Genomic DNA, 18,691 nt, shown 5'->3' on the forward strand with positions numbered 1-18,691 from the left:
ATAAATACTCATATATCAGCAATGAATACTCAAAATTCTGCTCAAAGGTCCAACAGTGCACTCTGTTTTGGGAAATTCTGGCTGTTACCCCAACTGCCATATTACCATTTTGTTCTTACTACCTAAAGCTGAATCAAACTGGATGATGGAATGATCCCACAATCCAGTGACATAATCTGACAAGGCTCTCTGCCCTCAGGACAGACACATTAGTATTTCATGCACGAAGATACCCCCCCTCCACTCTGACCCAGCCAGTATGCAATTTGGTGCCCGTCAATCCTGTCATGTGACGCTAATGGCCTCCTATTGGTTGTCGACACCTAGCAGTAGATGATTCTGGAGGCCTTTCCATATCCACTCAATGGGAGGTTCTTCAGCACCTCTTACAGCACGTCTTGATTCGAGGTAATTACACCCCTCAAAGCACTGGCTGGAGATCCAGGTGAGGATGTAAATTGGAATGATGTGCACCTTGTGTGAGACTCAGGCTCCACTTCATGTCCATGTCCCAAAACCAAAGATCATGATCCAGAAAGAGTGTTTTCTGTTATGCTGCACACCTTTCTGGCTGTTTCTAACCCACATACTCCCAGGACCTGTAACACACATCTGCCGATCCACTCACATAGCCGCGGCTCATTTTTGTTGACACTTGGTGAGCACACAGACCACGTGCCTGGACCGTGCTGCTGTCCTGCACCTGGTGCTGTGTGCTCCAGCCTTTCTGGCCTTCAGGTGATGCTGCACAGGGCCCCTGTCTCCCTCTACACCACTGTGCTCCACCAGGGTGGTCATGTGACTCTTCCCCATGGACCTGATGATGGTCCAGATTAAGGTGATGTTGTAAGACCTCACATGTCCTGACAGACTAAAAATGTTTTAGCGAAACTTAAACTTCCTGCGCTATAATGTCTGTATACAGAACTGAAATTTCTCAAACAGTCAAGGGTGGCTTTCCAACAAGTTCTTCCCCGACTCTCTTACCTGGTAGACAGCAGTGGCCATCCTGTCTTTCTCCTTCTCACGGCTGGCCCTAGTGCTGCATTCCTTCCTGGCTGACTGCTGAAGATGACTTGTTAAAGACAACAGGTCCAGAAGCTTCAGAGGCTGTATAGCCGTATAGCTGTTTCGGGGCTTCTCAGTGGAGCCTCCCCAAGCACTGTTCTAGTGATCCTGGCTCCAAACTTTCTCACTCTTATTCTTTGCTGTCAGCACGGATATAGATCCTGGCAGTGAGAAGTATGGAGGCACAGAGATCTGGGAAGTGTGACTGCAGACTATTCCTATTTGCCTTTTCCTCTCCCACCCTCTCCTCCCTCCGTCTCTCCCCTACCCCCTAATCTCTCCTCCCTCCGTCTCTCTCTCTCTCTCTGCCCCGTACCCTCCCTCTCTCCATGTGCATGCATGTAGAGAGGAAAAAAACATTAAAACAGCAGGCAAAAGCAGCACACCAAGTTACACTTCCTAAAAAGGGCATGAAGGGGCAGTGCTGCAGTGCGAGTGACAGAAAAGGCAGCTACCCACACCCCAGCCACTATGTGGTACCCAGAACTCCACAAGCACCTGGTCCCATATAGAGTGATGTGTCATAATGTCATACCCTTACCTGCCATGGTGTCGTGAGTAGCTGTAAGAATGTAAAGGCAGGAGAACCTCAGAGCATGATTATCATACTACAAAAGCAGGAAGGGGGCCTGGAAAACTACGAGTATCTGAATCACCCTGAAAGCATACTATCTGTTCCCATTCAACACTTAAAACCAGCTTAGAAAATATTTAACTCATAAAAGGCTCCTGACCACACCCCACTTACTAAACATAGGTAACACTCACCCCAGGTACTCTCTGTGTGTTCTGGTCCCCACCCACCCCAGGTATCCTTTGCTTGTCCTGACCCCACCCCCTTATCATCACAGGCACCACCCACCCCAGCTGCCCTCTATTTGTCCTGGCCCTGCCCCCTCACCCTTCAGACTGATACTTGCCACCCAGATGGTGAACAGGGATGCTGAGATCACATACTGTAGCCTGAAACGTCTCGGGCTCCTATAATCAATGATAAATGAAAACAATGGTAAAGCTGTCAGCTGATGAGCACATTAACATGGATCATAATGAGGAACACCTCACTGTGTGAGATTTACGGGGGTCTATATTCAGCTGGGGGTCCTCATTATTTACCAGCCCTGCATGTTGGAGCGGGCACCAGCACACAGCTAAACAAGCCCCAGATTGCTGGGTGGAGTGGACAACGTGGAACACCAGGTCATACTCCACATTCCCATGCAAGCCTCAGTGGCATAGAGTCTCTGTCTATTTCACAGCACACAGACATCTTCATGATACTCCGTGTGAAGACAGTCATAAATTTTCCTGAAAGCTGCGGACCTTTTAATGGGATTTGCAATAGAGGACATTCTGTGCACCTTGGTTCCGTCTGGGCACAGCCTCCCTGCTATGCCTGTCGATCCTCTGCTCTGGCCTCACAGTGCCCTCTGCGGAAGGGTCTGCATGTAGCAGCACAAGCCCTGCATTCAGCACCTGTGCCACTCACACACTCCTCACTCCCCCTAACCCACTGGCTGCTTTCCCGCGGTGCCATATTCCCCACACTTCAAGGGGGCAGGGGGCTGCACACGTGAGCCTTCCCACTCATCCATGTTTCACAGTTACAACATTTACGTGAGTGTGCCAGCAGTAGCAGGAAGAGACCTAGGGCTGCACAACTCTGAAAACGAATCACGATACTTTTGCTTAGAATTGAGATCACGATACAAAATGAAACACAACAAAACATGACTGTGCCAAACATACAGATATGATTGATCCAAGACCGGTATATCAGCTTCTGACAACAGAAAGGAAATGCTCAATTGGCCATTCAATTAAGGTAACCAAAACACCCATACCAAAAGTTCCAGTACCAAAAGTTCCAGTGGGATACCTTTTTGGTATTTCGGTACTTTGGGTTGGGACTTGGAATGCTTTCTTTGTCAAACAGTTATGCAAATAGCCTGCCTCTGAAACGCAATAAAACCACTGTCTTGAAAACAGTTATGAACTCAGAAAAGGATGATAAATAAGGGAAAAAAAATATATAAATAATAATAATAATAATAATAATAATGGATGCGTGGACAAATGAAGTGACCCCAGCTTTAACTGCAATCTGGTCGGAAAAACCAGAGATCAGGATAGCATGGAAAGAAATAAAGTATTTTCTATAATACACTAGGACAGCACGGCATTGGAAAATTTCTAAGTATTGCAATGTAATTTTGTTGTAATAAATATTTGGGCATTTATAAAACAAAAAAGGAGTTCAACATAAATTTCTCAAAAACCAATCTAGGAGTGATTTAAATAGCAAAGATGAAAATGATTATGATTGTCTCAGAGAATGCATGCAGCACTCATGCAAAAGCAGCGGAGGTCATCTTTAAACTGATTTTAAAACATATACTAGATAATCTTGAAAAGGAATAATAATTAAGATTGCAACACTTGATATTTTTATTCCTCTGACAGACTAAAAATGTTTTAGCGAAACTTAAACTTCCTGCGCTATAATGTCTGTATACAGAACTGAAAGTAAGAAAAAGCCTGATCCTAATCTAGCTAACTGGCACATGCACAACTGTCATGCCCTGCCTTCCTGCCCCCTTGTTCTTTCCCCAGTGTGGTTCTAATGAGCCACACCTGTCACTAATTTGTCTTATTAATTTGTGCTTCTGTACTAACCACTGTTAGCCCTGTTCAGTTGACCTAACAAACCCCTTATTGTTTGCACTTATGTTTGCTCCTGCCTCTGTCGTCTTTGGCTCATGACAACATGCGATGTTGGTATTAATATAACATCAGCCAGCCGTATAATATATAGCCATTTTTTTTATTCAATACAAAAACCCTGCTTCATGACGTGATGTCATTCAGTGCTGGTACCAGTTTTTACGCCAGTGGAAACACCCTGAAGTACCATAGTCTTGGTACTTTAAGTGTTGAAATTAATGTACCTGGAATGGGGGGAAAGTGCCCTTTAAAGAGAATGCAGAATTGTGGAATGCTTGAGTTGAGAATTGAGATGATGGTTTTATGATTAATTGTGCAGCCCTCAAGAGGCCTGCTGGCAATTCAGTAACAGATACACATCCATGATACTGTAAGGTGGGGGGGGACAATTTAGAGTCTGTGGAGGATTGACACCCCCTGCATGGGGTGGCACTGTGCCGAAGCTTAGCAAAGGGCATTACTGGTGAGCGCCAATGCCCTCAATCCTGAGCTCACAGCTAAGTGCAGAAATCACACCCAGGCATGAAGGAACACAAGGTGAATGATTGCAAGCATGTTCAGGTCAAGGGAAGGCACCCTCAGCCCTCCGATTGAGACACCAAAGTGCATCATGCCTAGAAAATGGGGTTCCTAGATTCCTCCTACCATCACGAAGGCTGCCATACGCCACCCTCATAATAACCAGAGCCCCCATCCAGTGAAACCTTCACACTTCCTGGATCCCCTCATCGGATTGCCTGTCATCTTGCCCTGTAACTGCCTTCAGGTGGGCCTTGGTGATACCAGCCACTGACCCACTTCTGGTTTCACAGGAGGTTGTGATGGCTGTGCAGGACAACGCTCCCTGTAGGTTACCACTGTTTCATCACCACTTCCCTCTAGCTTACATTTGGCTGGATGCCGCAGCTGTGCAGGGGGGATCAAAGACTTTTCCAGCTTCTTTCAGTTACACAGAGCTGTACAGGAGTCTGCAGAAGCTCTGCTCAGCTCAGAATACAGATTAATGCACAGCACCTGCTAAGGTGGCTTAGATCGACTTTTCTGGACCAGGGTGTTTAGACATGAAACGTTGACAGAGCCAGACAATTAACCGAAATAAATATTACAAGAGCATCAGCTCTCACGCCCTTCAGACATTTTGAAGTGCAGAGATTCTTTTGGTGTGAAAACGACTGTCTGTGTGGACAGCAGCTGATTCATCTTTAAACCCCATCCCAGGAACTCCTGTGGGGGGGTCACTCTCTCAACACCCCCCATCTCTTAGATCTCTTAGCAAATAAAGGAATGCATTGTGTGGACAGTAAAACAATTCCAAGCCAATCAAAGGCAGCCATTCATTCACATAATGGAGATGACATTAAGGGAGTAGCCTAAGTTCATAAACCATCAGTAGGGGGCTGCGGAATGCAAGACCATGGGCAAAAGTCTCAGCCCTGCTAACTGGCTGTTTGTTCAAGTTCTCACATGATGATTCCTCAGAACATGGAGTTCATCATTTTAAACGGCCATTACAGATTCCCTCTGCAAACATACAGGACTCTTATTCACCTCACTCAGATAACAGTCCCAAACTAGGTGTGTGGTGTTGTCATGCAGAGTGTGTCGAGTTGCACATAATTTGTCTTCCGGCCTTTAACACAGGTTAATTTGAAAAGAGAACCACCCTCCTCCCCCCCCCCCCCATTTCTGATCACTGCCAGTCTGAGCTTTGATGATCTCAATCGTCCATGCTTCAGATAGCACCTGCTCTGAAATGGTTGTTTAAATGAGATCACTCTCGACCATTCAATACATCTGCACATGTACATGTTAGGTAGTCATGAGAGACACAAGTATGAGTGGGAGAGATGGCACAGAGGGAACAGAAGGGCTGCAAACTGACTTCCCTCTATAGGTGATCTGAGGTACTGTAGCTGTAGCTCATTAATATATGCAATGGGAAAAATGCACCCATGCAGAATAGTCAATGCTGAATGCATGTGGTGGCTACACAAAGAAGGCAATAGCAGACATGGCTATAAGTGATGCCAGTAGGGGGCGCTGCCCCATTCTCCCACCCACCTGGCATGCAGAGCCTCCTTTCCCTCCTCATCTCACTTTCCTCAGTATTCATCTCTTATTCTGACATGTCCAAAAACCAGCACATGATATTATGACCCCCTCTGTCGGTGTACTTGGTGAGGTGGGGTGGCGTGGGGTTGTGTATTTTTAGGATGGAAGAGTCAGAGAATGCCATGCTACAGCCAAATCAAACACTACTGCTGTTTGCGCATCCCAGAGATATTCCAGGGTGGAACATTAGGCGAGAGCACAGAGCAGGGAGAAGTAAAATGCACCCCCCAAACTCCACCCCCTCCATATAGCCACACCTACTCCATATAAGGGACAGATAGCCCATCAAGGCCTGGTCCATCCCGCTCGACATGTCAGAGACGCCGTCCACTTACCTTCACCTCACACCTCTTGTGGCATGTTAACCGGCAAACTGGAAGGGGGAGACAAAACATAAACATAAACATTTCAACAGCAGTGAAATGTGAACCAGTCCCCACTTTAGGTGGAGCACATAAGTTTTTTTACTTTACTTGTCATGCTTTAAAAGTTTATGGCTGTAACTCTCTGTGACCCATGCTCTTCTTCAGGCACACTCAGGGAGGGGGGGCTCATGATCTGTCCAGTGAGTGGGTGGATGGAGGGGAGGGGGATTGGGATAGGAATTCCTACACTCGGGCTGCTTGTAATGGGTCCCTGGTCCCAACGGACTGGGCTGGGTTCTGCCAGACAGTACACCCCCCTGCCCTCAGACCACAGTTTGCTGTACTCCGTTAGATTTCACAAAGATGTAACAAATATTATTAATAATATTAATAATAATAATAATTAAAAGACACAATTATTATTTACAGTAAATAAATCTTAGTAGTCACAATAAAAACACAGCGTTGGTCTGATATAGCAGAAAAATGTATGATATTTTTACAGTCCTAGAGGCTAGCTGTTTGTGTTACTTGCATTGCACTGCGCGAGTCAGCATTACAGTACACTTGTTGCACATGGCCAATAAAACATCTTAAATCAAAATAATGTTGGTAATGTGTGTATTACAGTACTCTCTAGCCTGCTGCCATCTAGTGGCATTGTGTGGCAACAACAATCCCATCCATGGTATAGAATTTAAGCTATGAAACAGGGCTGTGTTCTCAACATGCTACCACTCTCTCCATGCTTATACTATGACTTAAACCTCCCCATTTGATAGCTTCCCTGCTAGCAGTATGCTAAGGCTGGCATACATGGCATAACTCTGCCATAGCCATATGCTAACTCATATTGAGGAATTAGTATTGAGTATGTTACATGGCCCCATGTCGATCTGTGGGTGGAAGATGGGACGATGGATAAATTGGATGGTGTCACAATACAGATATTTCCTTAATTCAATTGTGCAATTGAACCCTGAACTTGCACAAAAAGTATTTCATATATTTTTTTCTATGTTTCAGCTTATTATTTGAAATATTGTGATGATAGTGTCCACTAGGCAGCTTAAAATCACAGAAACATCATACACAAACTCATCAGGCAGAGGAAGCTATGCACCAAACTGTATGAAACTGAAGAATATTTACATACTTTACGACTAATGTGGTCAGCATTCATGGAGGAAAATCTCACTGTTCTGCTTAAACAGCGTACAGTAACTGGAGTCTGGAGAACTCATTCTTCTCCTGGAGAAGTTTCAGTATGTTTGCTGCTTTTGGACTGAAAGAGGCTCCAGTGGTCCTAATCTAATCAGAGAAATACTGGCGAAATACTGATGACCACGAGACACGGGAAGCCCCCACAGAAATGTAAATATGACCATTTATGGCAGGGTTTCTCAACCCGGTCCTCGGGGACCACCAGACGGTCCATGTTTTTGCTCTCTCCCAATTCCCTGCCAATTGGGAGAGAGCAAAAACGTGGACCGTCGGTGGTCCCCGAGGACTGGGTTGAGAAACCTTGATTTATGGGTATATGCGTCTTGTACATGAGCTGCAATGAGTGAGTAACAAACACATCTGTCCTCTGTAAAATCACAACATTTTTATATTTATATTACAAATTGGGACAATGCTTTCATAGTTCAATAGTTATGTTCCATAACCGACAGTCCAGTCCTCTACAAAGTCTCAGGCCTCTCAGGATTTCTGTTTTTCCTTAAATACCCTCATCCTCAGTGTCTTCAGGGTTTTGAAAATGGGAATGTTACTATAAGCATCTGTCTCCAGGCTAATCAAAGCTGCTTTTGGAGGTGCCTGAGGACTCTGCATGGGTTATCTATGTGTTAACAGCACATGTTATGTGTGATTTACCTACAGCTTACACATACAGTATATGGTGCTGTACTGTGTGGATTATCACCACGTCATATGTTCACTTTGCACTCGTAGTGAAGGCTGCCCAGTTCATAAAGCTGGAAAGCAGACAAATGACTCAGGGTGCTAAAAATTAGCCTGGAGGCAGGGAGGGGGTTTTTAATCACTTAGGTACACAACTGCTGACACTTCCTGTGCCAACTAGAAACCCATGGAAGATAATGCCTCAGAGTCTGCTGACTCTGCTCTGCTAGGAAGCATCTAAGCGTCCCACTTTCCCTGCTTTGGTTTGCACGCGTAACACTCTCTCATCAGGACAGCTTTATCTGGGATAATGCCACGCAGGCCACCGAGACATCCTGACGGTACTCCCACTGCTATCAGCATTCCCTCCAATGGCAGAATGAAACACTAGCCACTGCACATCACAGCCGGGCTACAAATAACCAGCAGGAACAGTGGAGCGAAGTAGCTGATCAAGAGAGAAACATTGCTGTGAGGTCATTCACCGAAACCTGCTTCCTGCCTTGTCCCATCATGCATTTCACCCTGCCATCTTGACAGAATTATCCTTGCTTTTCATAGTGCATACAGGACATCGGCTGTTTATAGCTCATTTAAGTGTACTTTATAACACTAAAGAAAGAAACCATAGGAATTGTCCTTTTGCGAATGAGGGACAGGTAGAATTAATGGGAATGAAAGCTCTGGTCAGCTGACTCTCCTTCCCATGACAGTCATGCCCACCATCCTGAAACATTTTGACTGAACCATCAGTGATGTTAAAACAGGAGCACACGACACAGCACCAGCATATCACTCACCTCGACAGACCAGCCCGTCCCCGAAGAGGGTCTGCTTGCACATGCCACACTGCTTGCTCCTCTTGAAGGTCTTCGCCCGGAAGGTGTGTGAGTGGACTGAGTCAAACTCCTCTGGCTGTTGGGGTGGGCAGAAGACCAAAGAGGGGATTAATAAAGAGTTTGGGGAGCAACCCATATCCCCCTTTACTCAGAATGATACAGCAGACACCTTTCATTCTGAAAAGTATCACTTTTTATTTTTGACTTTTGAGCAGATGATTGCATTAGAGATGCACCGACTGCAATTTTCTTGGCCGATTCCAATTTCCGATTTTAGTCCAAGTGTGACCTGCTGATACAGATTTTTGCTGGTTCCGATTTTCTTTCTAAGAACTATAATTGGCAGCATATACTGTACAAACATAAATCAACTTTTTTTCAGTGCAAAATTTTATTTTCATAATAAAAAGAACATGTCAATCTTAACCCCAAATAAATTACCCTAAAGTGACAAGATCTTCTCTCACTTAAAAAAGTCTCAAAATAAAATTCTCTGTGATTGGAAAGAGGTACAAATAACAATAAACTGAAAATGAGCTGCTGTACATTATCTGATTATAATATCAGATCAAACTGACAACAGAGTTGGCAGTATGGGCACACTACTGGTCCCAAGTGAGGGGTGGCACCACCCTGGGCCCGGATACATGCGATACAGTGTGGAAGGGAATAATACAGCTGTTGTATCCTCTCCTGTGGTAAGTTGGGCCACAGCTGTTGTAACTGGCCCTCAAGATCCTGCAGATGGGCACTTATTCTGAGTTGATGTCTGAGCTGATCCTACACATTACTGATTGGGGAAAAATCAGGGGACCTGGCTGTCCATTGAAGGACCTCAGCATGACACAGGCAGTCCATAGAAACACATGCGGTGTGTGGTTGGACATAGTCTTTTTGAAAGTCTGTGTCAGGGTGCTGTCTCAGGAGGGGTAAGACATGCGGATGCAGGATGTAGTGCTGTGCCCTCAGGGTCCCCTGAATCACTACCAGAAGTCAATGTAGGTGTGTCTCTCCACAACATTGGCAGGATTGGTCTTCTCCCCTCGGCACCACCATACGCGCAGATGATGGTCATCCGTGGTAATGCAGAAACGAGATTCATCACTGATCATGGTACGACGGCACTCATCACCAGTCCATGTCTCCCGGTTATGGCACCACTCCAAACATAACCATCTCTGTGCTGGTGTTAACGGCAGCCTACGCATGGGATGGTGAACTCGTAGTCCAGCTGATGACAGTCGTCGAGACACAATGCGGGATGACATAGGGTGTTGTAGAGAGCCCAATACCTTTGTCCAGATGGCAGGCGCAGATGTCATGGGGTTCTGTAATGCTTGCTGCACAATACAACAATCCTCCCTTGGTATGGTCTGTATTGGGTCGACCAGAACCTTCATGACGTGTGTGGGTGCCCTCATATGCCAATTGGCAATTGGTTTCAACATCTGCATGCCCCACATGCTGAACAATTGCACGATATGACCACCTGGCCTCATGTAAACCCACAGTGCAACCCCTATCAAACTCTGTCAATTGCTGGTAATGCTGTGTAGCTGAGTGACAAGACATGCCAGCTCCTTGCAATTCAAAACATTTACATACCCATCGCTGGTCTGCACGTGTACCAAATTACATCCAAATCAGAACATTTCTTCTGGTTGCTTAACTTTATTTGTCATATTTTTTGCGTAAAACAGCCAGGTTCGGTATTGGAAATACAGACATGGACAAATTTGTTGGTACCCTTACAGCTCATTGAAACAATGCTTCATTTCTCCTGAAAAGTCATTCAATTAAAAGCAATTGTCTAATGTATACCTGCATGCCATTAGTATGAGATAAACAAAAAAATGTGAAAAGAAATGATTTGTTGTTTATTTTACAAAGATCTGCTAAAACAGTATGGACAGATTTGTTGGTACCCCTAGAGAGGCTATTTATCCAAGCTTTTCATCATCCATTCAGCCTATTTAATGAGAAAGAACATGCTACTGTGTTGTTTGGTATTACTGTGTGCACCACACTGAACATGGACCAGATAAAGCAAAGGAGCGAACTGTCTGAGGGGCTCAGAGAGAAAATTAGATAGCCATGTTAAAAGAAGAGGCTATAAGACTCCAAGTAGCCTCATGTTCCTGTGACCACAGTTGGCAATATTATTAAAAAGTATAAGGTTCATTGGACTATAGCCAGCCTCCCAGAACGTGGATGCAATAGGAAATGCAACCCCAGTTGATCAGAAGGGTAGTGCGGATGGTAGAAAAAGAGCCAAGGACACCATCCATAACCATTCAAACTGAGCTCCAAGACCAAGGTATGTCACTTTCTGATTGCATCATCTGTCACATTTTGAACAATAATGGGCTCCATGGAAGAAGACCCAGGAGGGTTCCACTATTGACAGAAAAACATAAAAAACCCTGAATGTAATTAGCCAAAATGCATGTTGACAGGCTCCAAAGTTTCTGGGAGAATGTCCTTTAGACTGATGAGACAAAACTGAAGCTTTTTGGCCAGTCACATCAGCTCTATGTTTACAGAAGGAAAAATAAAACTTTAAAAGAAAAGAGCATCATACCTATTGCGAAACATGGAGGGGGGTTCAGTATGGTTTTGGGGCTGCTTTGCTGCATCTGGCACAGGGAACCTTGAACCTGTGCAGGGCACAATAAAGTCTCAAGAATACCAAGACATCCTGGAGCGATACAGTACCATACTACCCAGTGTCAGAAAGCTCAGGCTCAGTCGCACGTCATGGGTTCTCCAACAGGATAATGACCCAAAACATACAGATCTACCGGTTGGTCCCTGGTCCAGGCTGAGCACACCGAAAAGTGCCCAATTCCGGTCCCTGGCTGGTCAATTGGTGCATCTCTAAATTTGAGTCACGTGCATCCCTGCTGCAGTTCCCTCCTGAATTCAAGAATAGTTTCCTAACCTAGCTAATCTTCCTTACCATTTCCTAATCTAATATAGCTGCTCCTGCACATGAACCTGCCGGCATGTAGCTGAGGAAACAGGCGATGACACTCAGAAAATGTGAACACGTTGACCGGGTGGGCAGCCCCAGGTATGTCACCTTGCCTAGGTGCCTAGGTAGTGCCTCTTGTCTTAGCACCTTACACTTAAGTACAGATGCTTTATTTATTCAGAATAACCCAGTCTTTAGTCAGCAATTAGGGTTGGGGACCTTGCTCAAAATTGAGAAAAGCACTCTACTAACCCTAGGATTTGAACCACTGACCTTCCGCTCATGGGCACAACATCCCCACACGCTTTGCCACACACACCCCCTAACTGAGACTTGTGGCCTGGCCCCATGCCACCAGTTCCTGTAAGCACTTATTCAACTGGTTCAAAATTAGCCTCTCCTGAGGATTGCAGGCCTGTTCCTGTGCAGGATGATCTACCGAGTAGAATGCTGGGAGATGTAAGTGACGAAAACAAACCTTAGCCCACCTCTGTGCTCTGATGAACAGAACCTGCTGTTAGAGGTGCGACATGGAGATCAGGCTGGTGAGAGCTCAGGAGAGACCAGCAAATGGAGCCTCACGCGATAGCAGGGAACAACTGGGGTCTGTGTGTGTGTGATTGCGCATGACAAACAGCAGGTCAAGACAGTTCCCAATCAGGTTCCTACAATGCGGTTCCCCATGTATAAGTAGGGTACTGCGGCGAGCCACCTGAATCTGGGACTGCACATGGCTGGGGGAGGGGGGTTATGAGAAGGTAAGGCAAAGGCAGAGCCTCACATTCAGCTCAACGGTGAGTCAAGGGCAAGGCCAAGTTTGCTGTTTCTGAGGACACACTTAAAAAGTCACTTTAGGGGCCAAACTTCATGGGTCCCGTACAGATGCATGGTTAGAGTGGTGGTGAACACCACTGATGACCATGTGTTTCTGAAACACGGATGAGAAAAAAACAGTGGAAGCAGACCTGTCTGTGGGCCACAGCCCCAGAGTGCGTTGTCACTGGGATAGCTCAGGGGGCCTGTGGGTTTGCACATGCCTACGGATGGCTGCTATCAGGGGCTGGAATGAGCCATTGTTAGGAACTGTGTGGTGATAAATGTTGTGTCACTGCCAATGGCAAACTGGATGCCTTAGATGTATGATGCCACTCTTGGACAGCCTCTCCAGAAACCTCCAGTTCCTCAAATCTCACAGCTGGTCTTTAGTGGACCTGTAATGCCCAGCTAACCTCCTGTGACTTTGCTTCCAGGAGACCCATCCCAGATCCCAGCTGTGGTTGAATCCTCAGAGGAACTGCGGCAAAATGATGAGCCCACAGCACCAGGCCACCTAGAGCCCAGTGCGTCTCTGGTTACTCAGGTTCAATGTGAGACAGAGGAGATGATACCAGTATAGCTGCCCTGTACTGGAGTTACTTTACAAACCGGGGTTTGGGGGGGGGGGGGATATGGGGGGGTCAGTACATCGTCGTCCTTGGCAGATTCTATTCAAAAGTGGTACTTAAAGCTCCTACTACGAGGCTTCCACAGGAAGTAGATCCCTCCCTCCCTGTGTGGTGTCACCTCTCTTGGGCAAAGCAGTGCATTTGGGTCAGGGTGGGGGGGTAGGTAGTGTAAGCCATTTGGAGAAATGTAACCAAATCTTCTCACGAAGGATAATCAGTGGTTTTCATTTGGGAACAAGATTATCCAAGGCATTCCAAACACTGCTTGTGGCCCCTCACCCGCAGCATTCATGGCCCCAACTGAGGCAGTCATCCAGTGACCCAGGAATAGGGCTGATCCAAAAAAAACAATTGCAGCATCTATCACCAGCATATCAATGATGTTCTGTAGTTACACTGAGCTACTGAAAGATAGCACGCATGTCTCCTCCAACTTCTCCACTGATGGTCTTCATGTCTTCATATGACTAGCTATGTGAACAACTAGCATGCTCCAGCACCTGACACCTGGAAGGCTGGAGAGTGCAACATAATCTAACTAATCGGTGCCAGAGAACTTCAGGGTGAGTCAGGTGGCCCATTTGGGGTCTGAGGATCTCTCAGATCTCAAGGTCACAATGACTACGATGGGTTACATCATTCCAAAAGCCCCCAGCAAAAAATATCATAGCTAATCAGGCTCTTCATCATCTGCTCCACTTTAAGCTAAGTGTTCTTCACAGAGGAGAGGTGCATGGTTCATACTGTGGGGAAAGCTAACCTGCTCAGGAAAATTGTGCTGAGCATTGCAGTCTCGCTCAAAGTAGGTCAACGGGTGGGAAGGCAGCCACTGTCCTAATGGTGTTCAGTAATTCATCACAGCAACAAACATCTCAGCTTCTAATGGTCCCATTCTAAAAGACCTGGGACACTTTAAATATAGACCATATATGACCCATGATCCCTGTTCCTACTTTTGCACATGATGAACTCCCCTCATTACATCATTGTCAGTAGAGGTATCTTTATTCAAACTAACAGCGTTACCCATTTAAAAAGCAGGGTGCTTCACTGAAGAACTCATCTAGAGTTGCCTAGAAGAAGATTCAGATTACAGAGCTTCCCCATACCTTCTATTCTGACCTTGACCTTTTCAGTGCAGACCATCGACCAAGCTCTATTTAATGGGTGGGGCATTTTTTGCCAGGGGGGTTGGTTGGGTTGGCACCAATGGCATTCTAAGTCACCATGCCCTCAGAAGATGGGCTGAGCGGCCTTGAACCCATAGTTACAAGGGGATGTGGCTCCCCTTGTAAGCAACACACACTCTCTCTCAGCATTTCCTTTGTGAGCGTTCAGGGAAGACTTTCCTCATATGTGCATCAGAGAGCAACAGCATTGATGAGGCAGGACACCCTGTAGACCAAAGACAGGGGCAGACTGTGCGGCTCTCAGTTCAGGAATTGCTTTGGAGGAGCCACATGTGGTCTCAGCTTGTGCTGTTAGTGATACCTTCAGTCAAGCTCCATCACTGAACTGCATCCTTCAGCTCTACAACTCAGCCCAACCTTCAGGCTGGGGGGCGGTCATAGAGCTGCTGAACCTCACCGTGACTTTCACTGAAAATGTTGGATATTGAGTAACTGCCGGGAGCTTTCTCTTCGATCCACTCTGATCACAGCTTTGTTCAGAAGCAGTCCAGGCTGTATTTATAGCTCATATCGGGCACTTTACCCATTTATGAAGCCGGATACTCATCAGAGATAGGGAATGAGCCCCCCCCCCACCTCACACACACATAACGCAAGCCCACTCCTGGGACACAAACCACCATACCACCTGCTGCCCTCTAACATAGCCTGATCAGGTATGAACATTACAATTCAATTACAGGTCTATATGATGGACAAATGAGGTGTGCTTAAAGTAGCCAATCAAGAGCGAGATCAGAGGGACTGCCCTGCCTGACCCCAATGTCGTGTGCCACACCTCCCACTCTCTTTGTCCCTGGCACTAAACAATAGTCCACTGATGGAGGACCAACTGAATCTTCTGGCTGGACCGTTATGTATCTCAATGCGCATGGAGATCACAGCCCCTTATAGCAGAGTGCATTTAAACAATTCCTGCCTCACTGCTCCAGGGATCCATAATGACACTAATGGGCATCGATCATGGGGCATCAATACTTATTTCTGTTTAGCAGATATAGCTGTGAGGTTTGGTTTAGTAGTTAGATGACTTTCCCCCTCAGACTGAACTGTCGCCTGAACACCTCGCAATCTGCCGAAATGACACAACCTCTATGGCACCAAGCTTTATCATCCCACTCCCTTAATTTCTCTCATTCATACACCTCTGTGAATTCATTCATTATAAAAATGGACAAAAAGCGTGGTGGATGGATTACCTCCTTAGAGCTGACCTTTCTTTTTTTGATGATTCCTAAATCTCGACAAAATGTGCAGAAAGCTTGAGAATGGCATGATCTCATCTATAATTCAGAGCCTGGAGGTACCACCTTACTCCCCCACCCAGGATTGGATGTCGCTCCTTGTCCTGCTCTTCAGGCCCATCGTGCTTACACAGGTATCTCATTAACTCTGTGCGTGAGATACTAAGACACCGAACGGGCTTTATGACACTGAGCCTTCAGGATTCCTCCTGCTCTATTACCCATGCCATCCTCTCACAGTGTTTGCTCGTGGGCTCAAGTGTCCTAAAAAAAGAAAGTTTATTCTTTTTCAATTATAAGGTTGGTGAAAGGCTTCCGCAAAGACACACCCTCACACAGTCTGGCCTTTAAAAACACACAGACATACGCTATAAAGCTTACCCCCAGCTTAGTCGGTGACAGTGCCTTAAGGTGACATTTCACACTAAGCTCCTGAGCCTGGTGACTGGATCCAAATCTAATTTTATATTCGACTGCATCTAAGCGGGATGAGCGGTGAAGCCAGGGTTCCCACAGCTGGCCGGCACAGGCAGGACACACAGCATCCGCAGCGGCACAAGAGCAACAGATTAAATTATACAGGGCATGACAGAAATAGCTTAGTGTCAAGCTGGTCACACCAAAGTCGGACGGCCTGGGAAGGGAGTCTCGGGGGGGTCTCGCAGGGCATCTTGCGCAGGATGGATGCCCTCCGTTCCCCAGCCATGCCTCCCACCCCAGCCAACTTAAGGCACTCACCCAGAACATGCAGGAGAGGCAGACCCAGGTGCGCGCACGGCCCGCCAGGGCCGCCGGCAGGCCGAAAGAGGCAGAAGGCATGCTGGTGGATCAGGATCTCAGGGGACGAGCCGCCAGTGCTGCACTGTGCTCCCGCTCCTCACGCCCCACATCCATGTTCCACCAGAGTGCTGAACACGCTGCCTGTGACTGTCCACTCCCTCGCTCACTTGAGCTCTTTTATTTAGGCACACCCCCCCCACCCAGTTATTCGTCTCTCTCTCTCCCTCTCTCTCTCCTTCTCTCTCTCCCTCTCTTCCTCCTATAACTTGTTTTCCCGCCGTTATGGTCACTCCTCCTAAATACTGACAAATACTCATCTCCAAAGGGGCAAAGGGGAGGAGCCTTTACCTAAAAAAATCCCCTCCCCTCGTTGAAGCATGTGCTCTGCTCCTCCCTCCCTTTTCACCTCCTTCACTCTCAGCCCTGCCCCAGTCTCTTCGCTCTTCGGTTTCTCCATCTCTCTCTCCTTTCCTCTCCTCTACGGGATTGGCCGACGGCGGGCTCGCCCTCAGCCTGCATGGTGTTCCTACAAATGCCTTCACAGCCTCATCTACTGCCCCCTCCACAAGCCCCACCTACAGACAGCCGCCTTTCCTCATGCCTCCAGGTCTGTCTGCAGCCTAAACGGGGGCTCCATCAAAATGGCCTCTCACTACTGGTCCCCAGCCCTGAGATGTCTTCTATCACCTTGTATTGTCCCAACCAGCATAGTCCTCTCAGCACTGAGGTCTCACTGCTTTTCAGGGATGTAGCTGAAGCCAATATGGATTTGTGAGGATCCTCTTCAGACCAGCTGCCTTATGGAATGTGAAGTTTGGAAAATAAACATTCGACTGCAGTCTCCATGGGTGCCTTGTGGTCTGGGGCAGGGCAAGTAACAGTCAGTTGGACACAGCTGCCCACAAACAGCTACGTCACATTCACCTTTTTTGGGGGAGGGACGCTGCAGCCCCTGTCATCTGCTTTTTCAACCCTTATTTCTCCAGGTAGACTGGTGTTTTCCCACAATGTCTCAGCAGCTGCCGGTAATACGGAGCTGACAGTTTGATCAATCTCTTCACAGGACATGGTTTCACAGAAGTCTATTTCAGGAGGTGAAACAAGACGACCTGCAATACAATCAGACGACCCATGTGACGGCCGTGCTTTGAAGAAGATCATGGGGGGGGGGTGCTCCTTTAACACCTGGCAGTGTGAGTGAGGCTGAAACATTCATAATAACAATCAGACGGTGCCTGAGCTGCTTCTCTGCTGTCCTTCTTTATCAATGAACAAGTTGCACATAATCTGATCTGAGAGCAGTCATGCAGTCGGAGCATCAAGGTCAGCTGAAGGTAAGAAGCTTCCGGAGGCTGTCATTCTGGCTGAAAGCTTGAATGCCCAGCTGATTGGTTGCTTGGCTGCCTGACTGATTGTTGCCCTGCCCACTCATTAATCAGCCACCCTCACCCTATAAAATTTGCTCAGTCCTGCAGGAATCCATGTAGCCTGCAGTGGCAAGCAGTGCATTCACACGAATACCACTCACCCTGACACCCCCTCCCAAAACACCCGGGTGCAGTTTGGTCTATAGCCCTCAGTCACGGTATCCTTGGGTGTTAACGGGTATCAGTGAGTGTCAGTGGCTGTCAGTGTGTATTAGGGATGCAAATCTCTAAGGCGATGTGATACACATCTTGATGCATTGCCAACAATTCGATACATTAAAGATAGACAAGAAGCAACTACTATTGCAATATGATACGATTCACCCTTATTGCAATGCAGTGCGACATGCCTCCAACTCACGTGAGACTTGGCCAAGAGACCAGCAGAGAGACAGCAATGGATAACTGGAGATGAGAGAGCAGACTTGAGAAACAGTTTAGAGAGGGGGTATTAGTCTAGATATAAAATTATTGGACAGAAATTATTGGTCACATTTCTAAATCATAAAGGCATAAGGTCGCTACTAAAAATGATATATTAATGTAACCCTGACCATGTGCTACTTCCTGCTCAAAAACTTCATTTGGAATGGCAGGCCAGGCCCAGGACGCACCTGT

At 46.7% G+C, this 18,691-nt stretch overlaps 1 protein-coding gene across 15 annotated transcripts in view; it reads right to left on the bottom strand.

Moving 5' to 3' along the window:
- The window catches only part of LOC111842870 (tensin-1-like), a 61,350-nt gene extending 44,474 nt beyond the window's left edge, over positions 1-16,876 (bottom strand). For 3 of the 15 annotated variants that reach the window (XM_023809918.2, XM_072717094.1, XM_023809915.2), the window contains exons 1-3: positions 16,605-16,860; positions 8,975-9,089; positions 6,240-6,277 (exon numbers count right to left, since the gene is read on the bottom strand). In XM_023809918.2, coding sequence (XP_023665686.2) covers positions 6,240-6,277; positions 8,975-9,089; positions 16,605-16,685 — 234 coding nt within the window. In that variant the 5' untranslated portion in view covers positions 16,686-16,860. Of the gene's footprint in view, positions 1-987; positions 1,318-6,239; positions 6,278-8,974; positions 9,090-16,604 lie in introns of those variants that run through there. The other 12 variants (XM_072717108.1, XM_023809922.2, XM_023809920.2 and 9 more) reach the window with 7 other exon arrangements.
- Positions 16,877-18,691: the final 1,815 nt, after the last annotated feature.

Source organism: Paramormyrops kingsleyae, chromosome 1 (assembly GCF_048594095.1).
Source record: "Paramormyrops kingsleyae isolate MSU_618 chromosome 1, PKINGS_0.4, whole genome shotgun sequence".
NCBI classification, from domain to species: domain Eukaryota; kingdom Metazoa; phylum Chordata; class Actinopteri; order Osteoglossiformes; family Mormyridae; genus Paramormyrops; species Paramormyrops kingsleyae.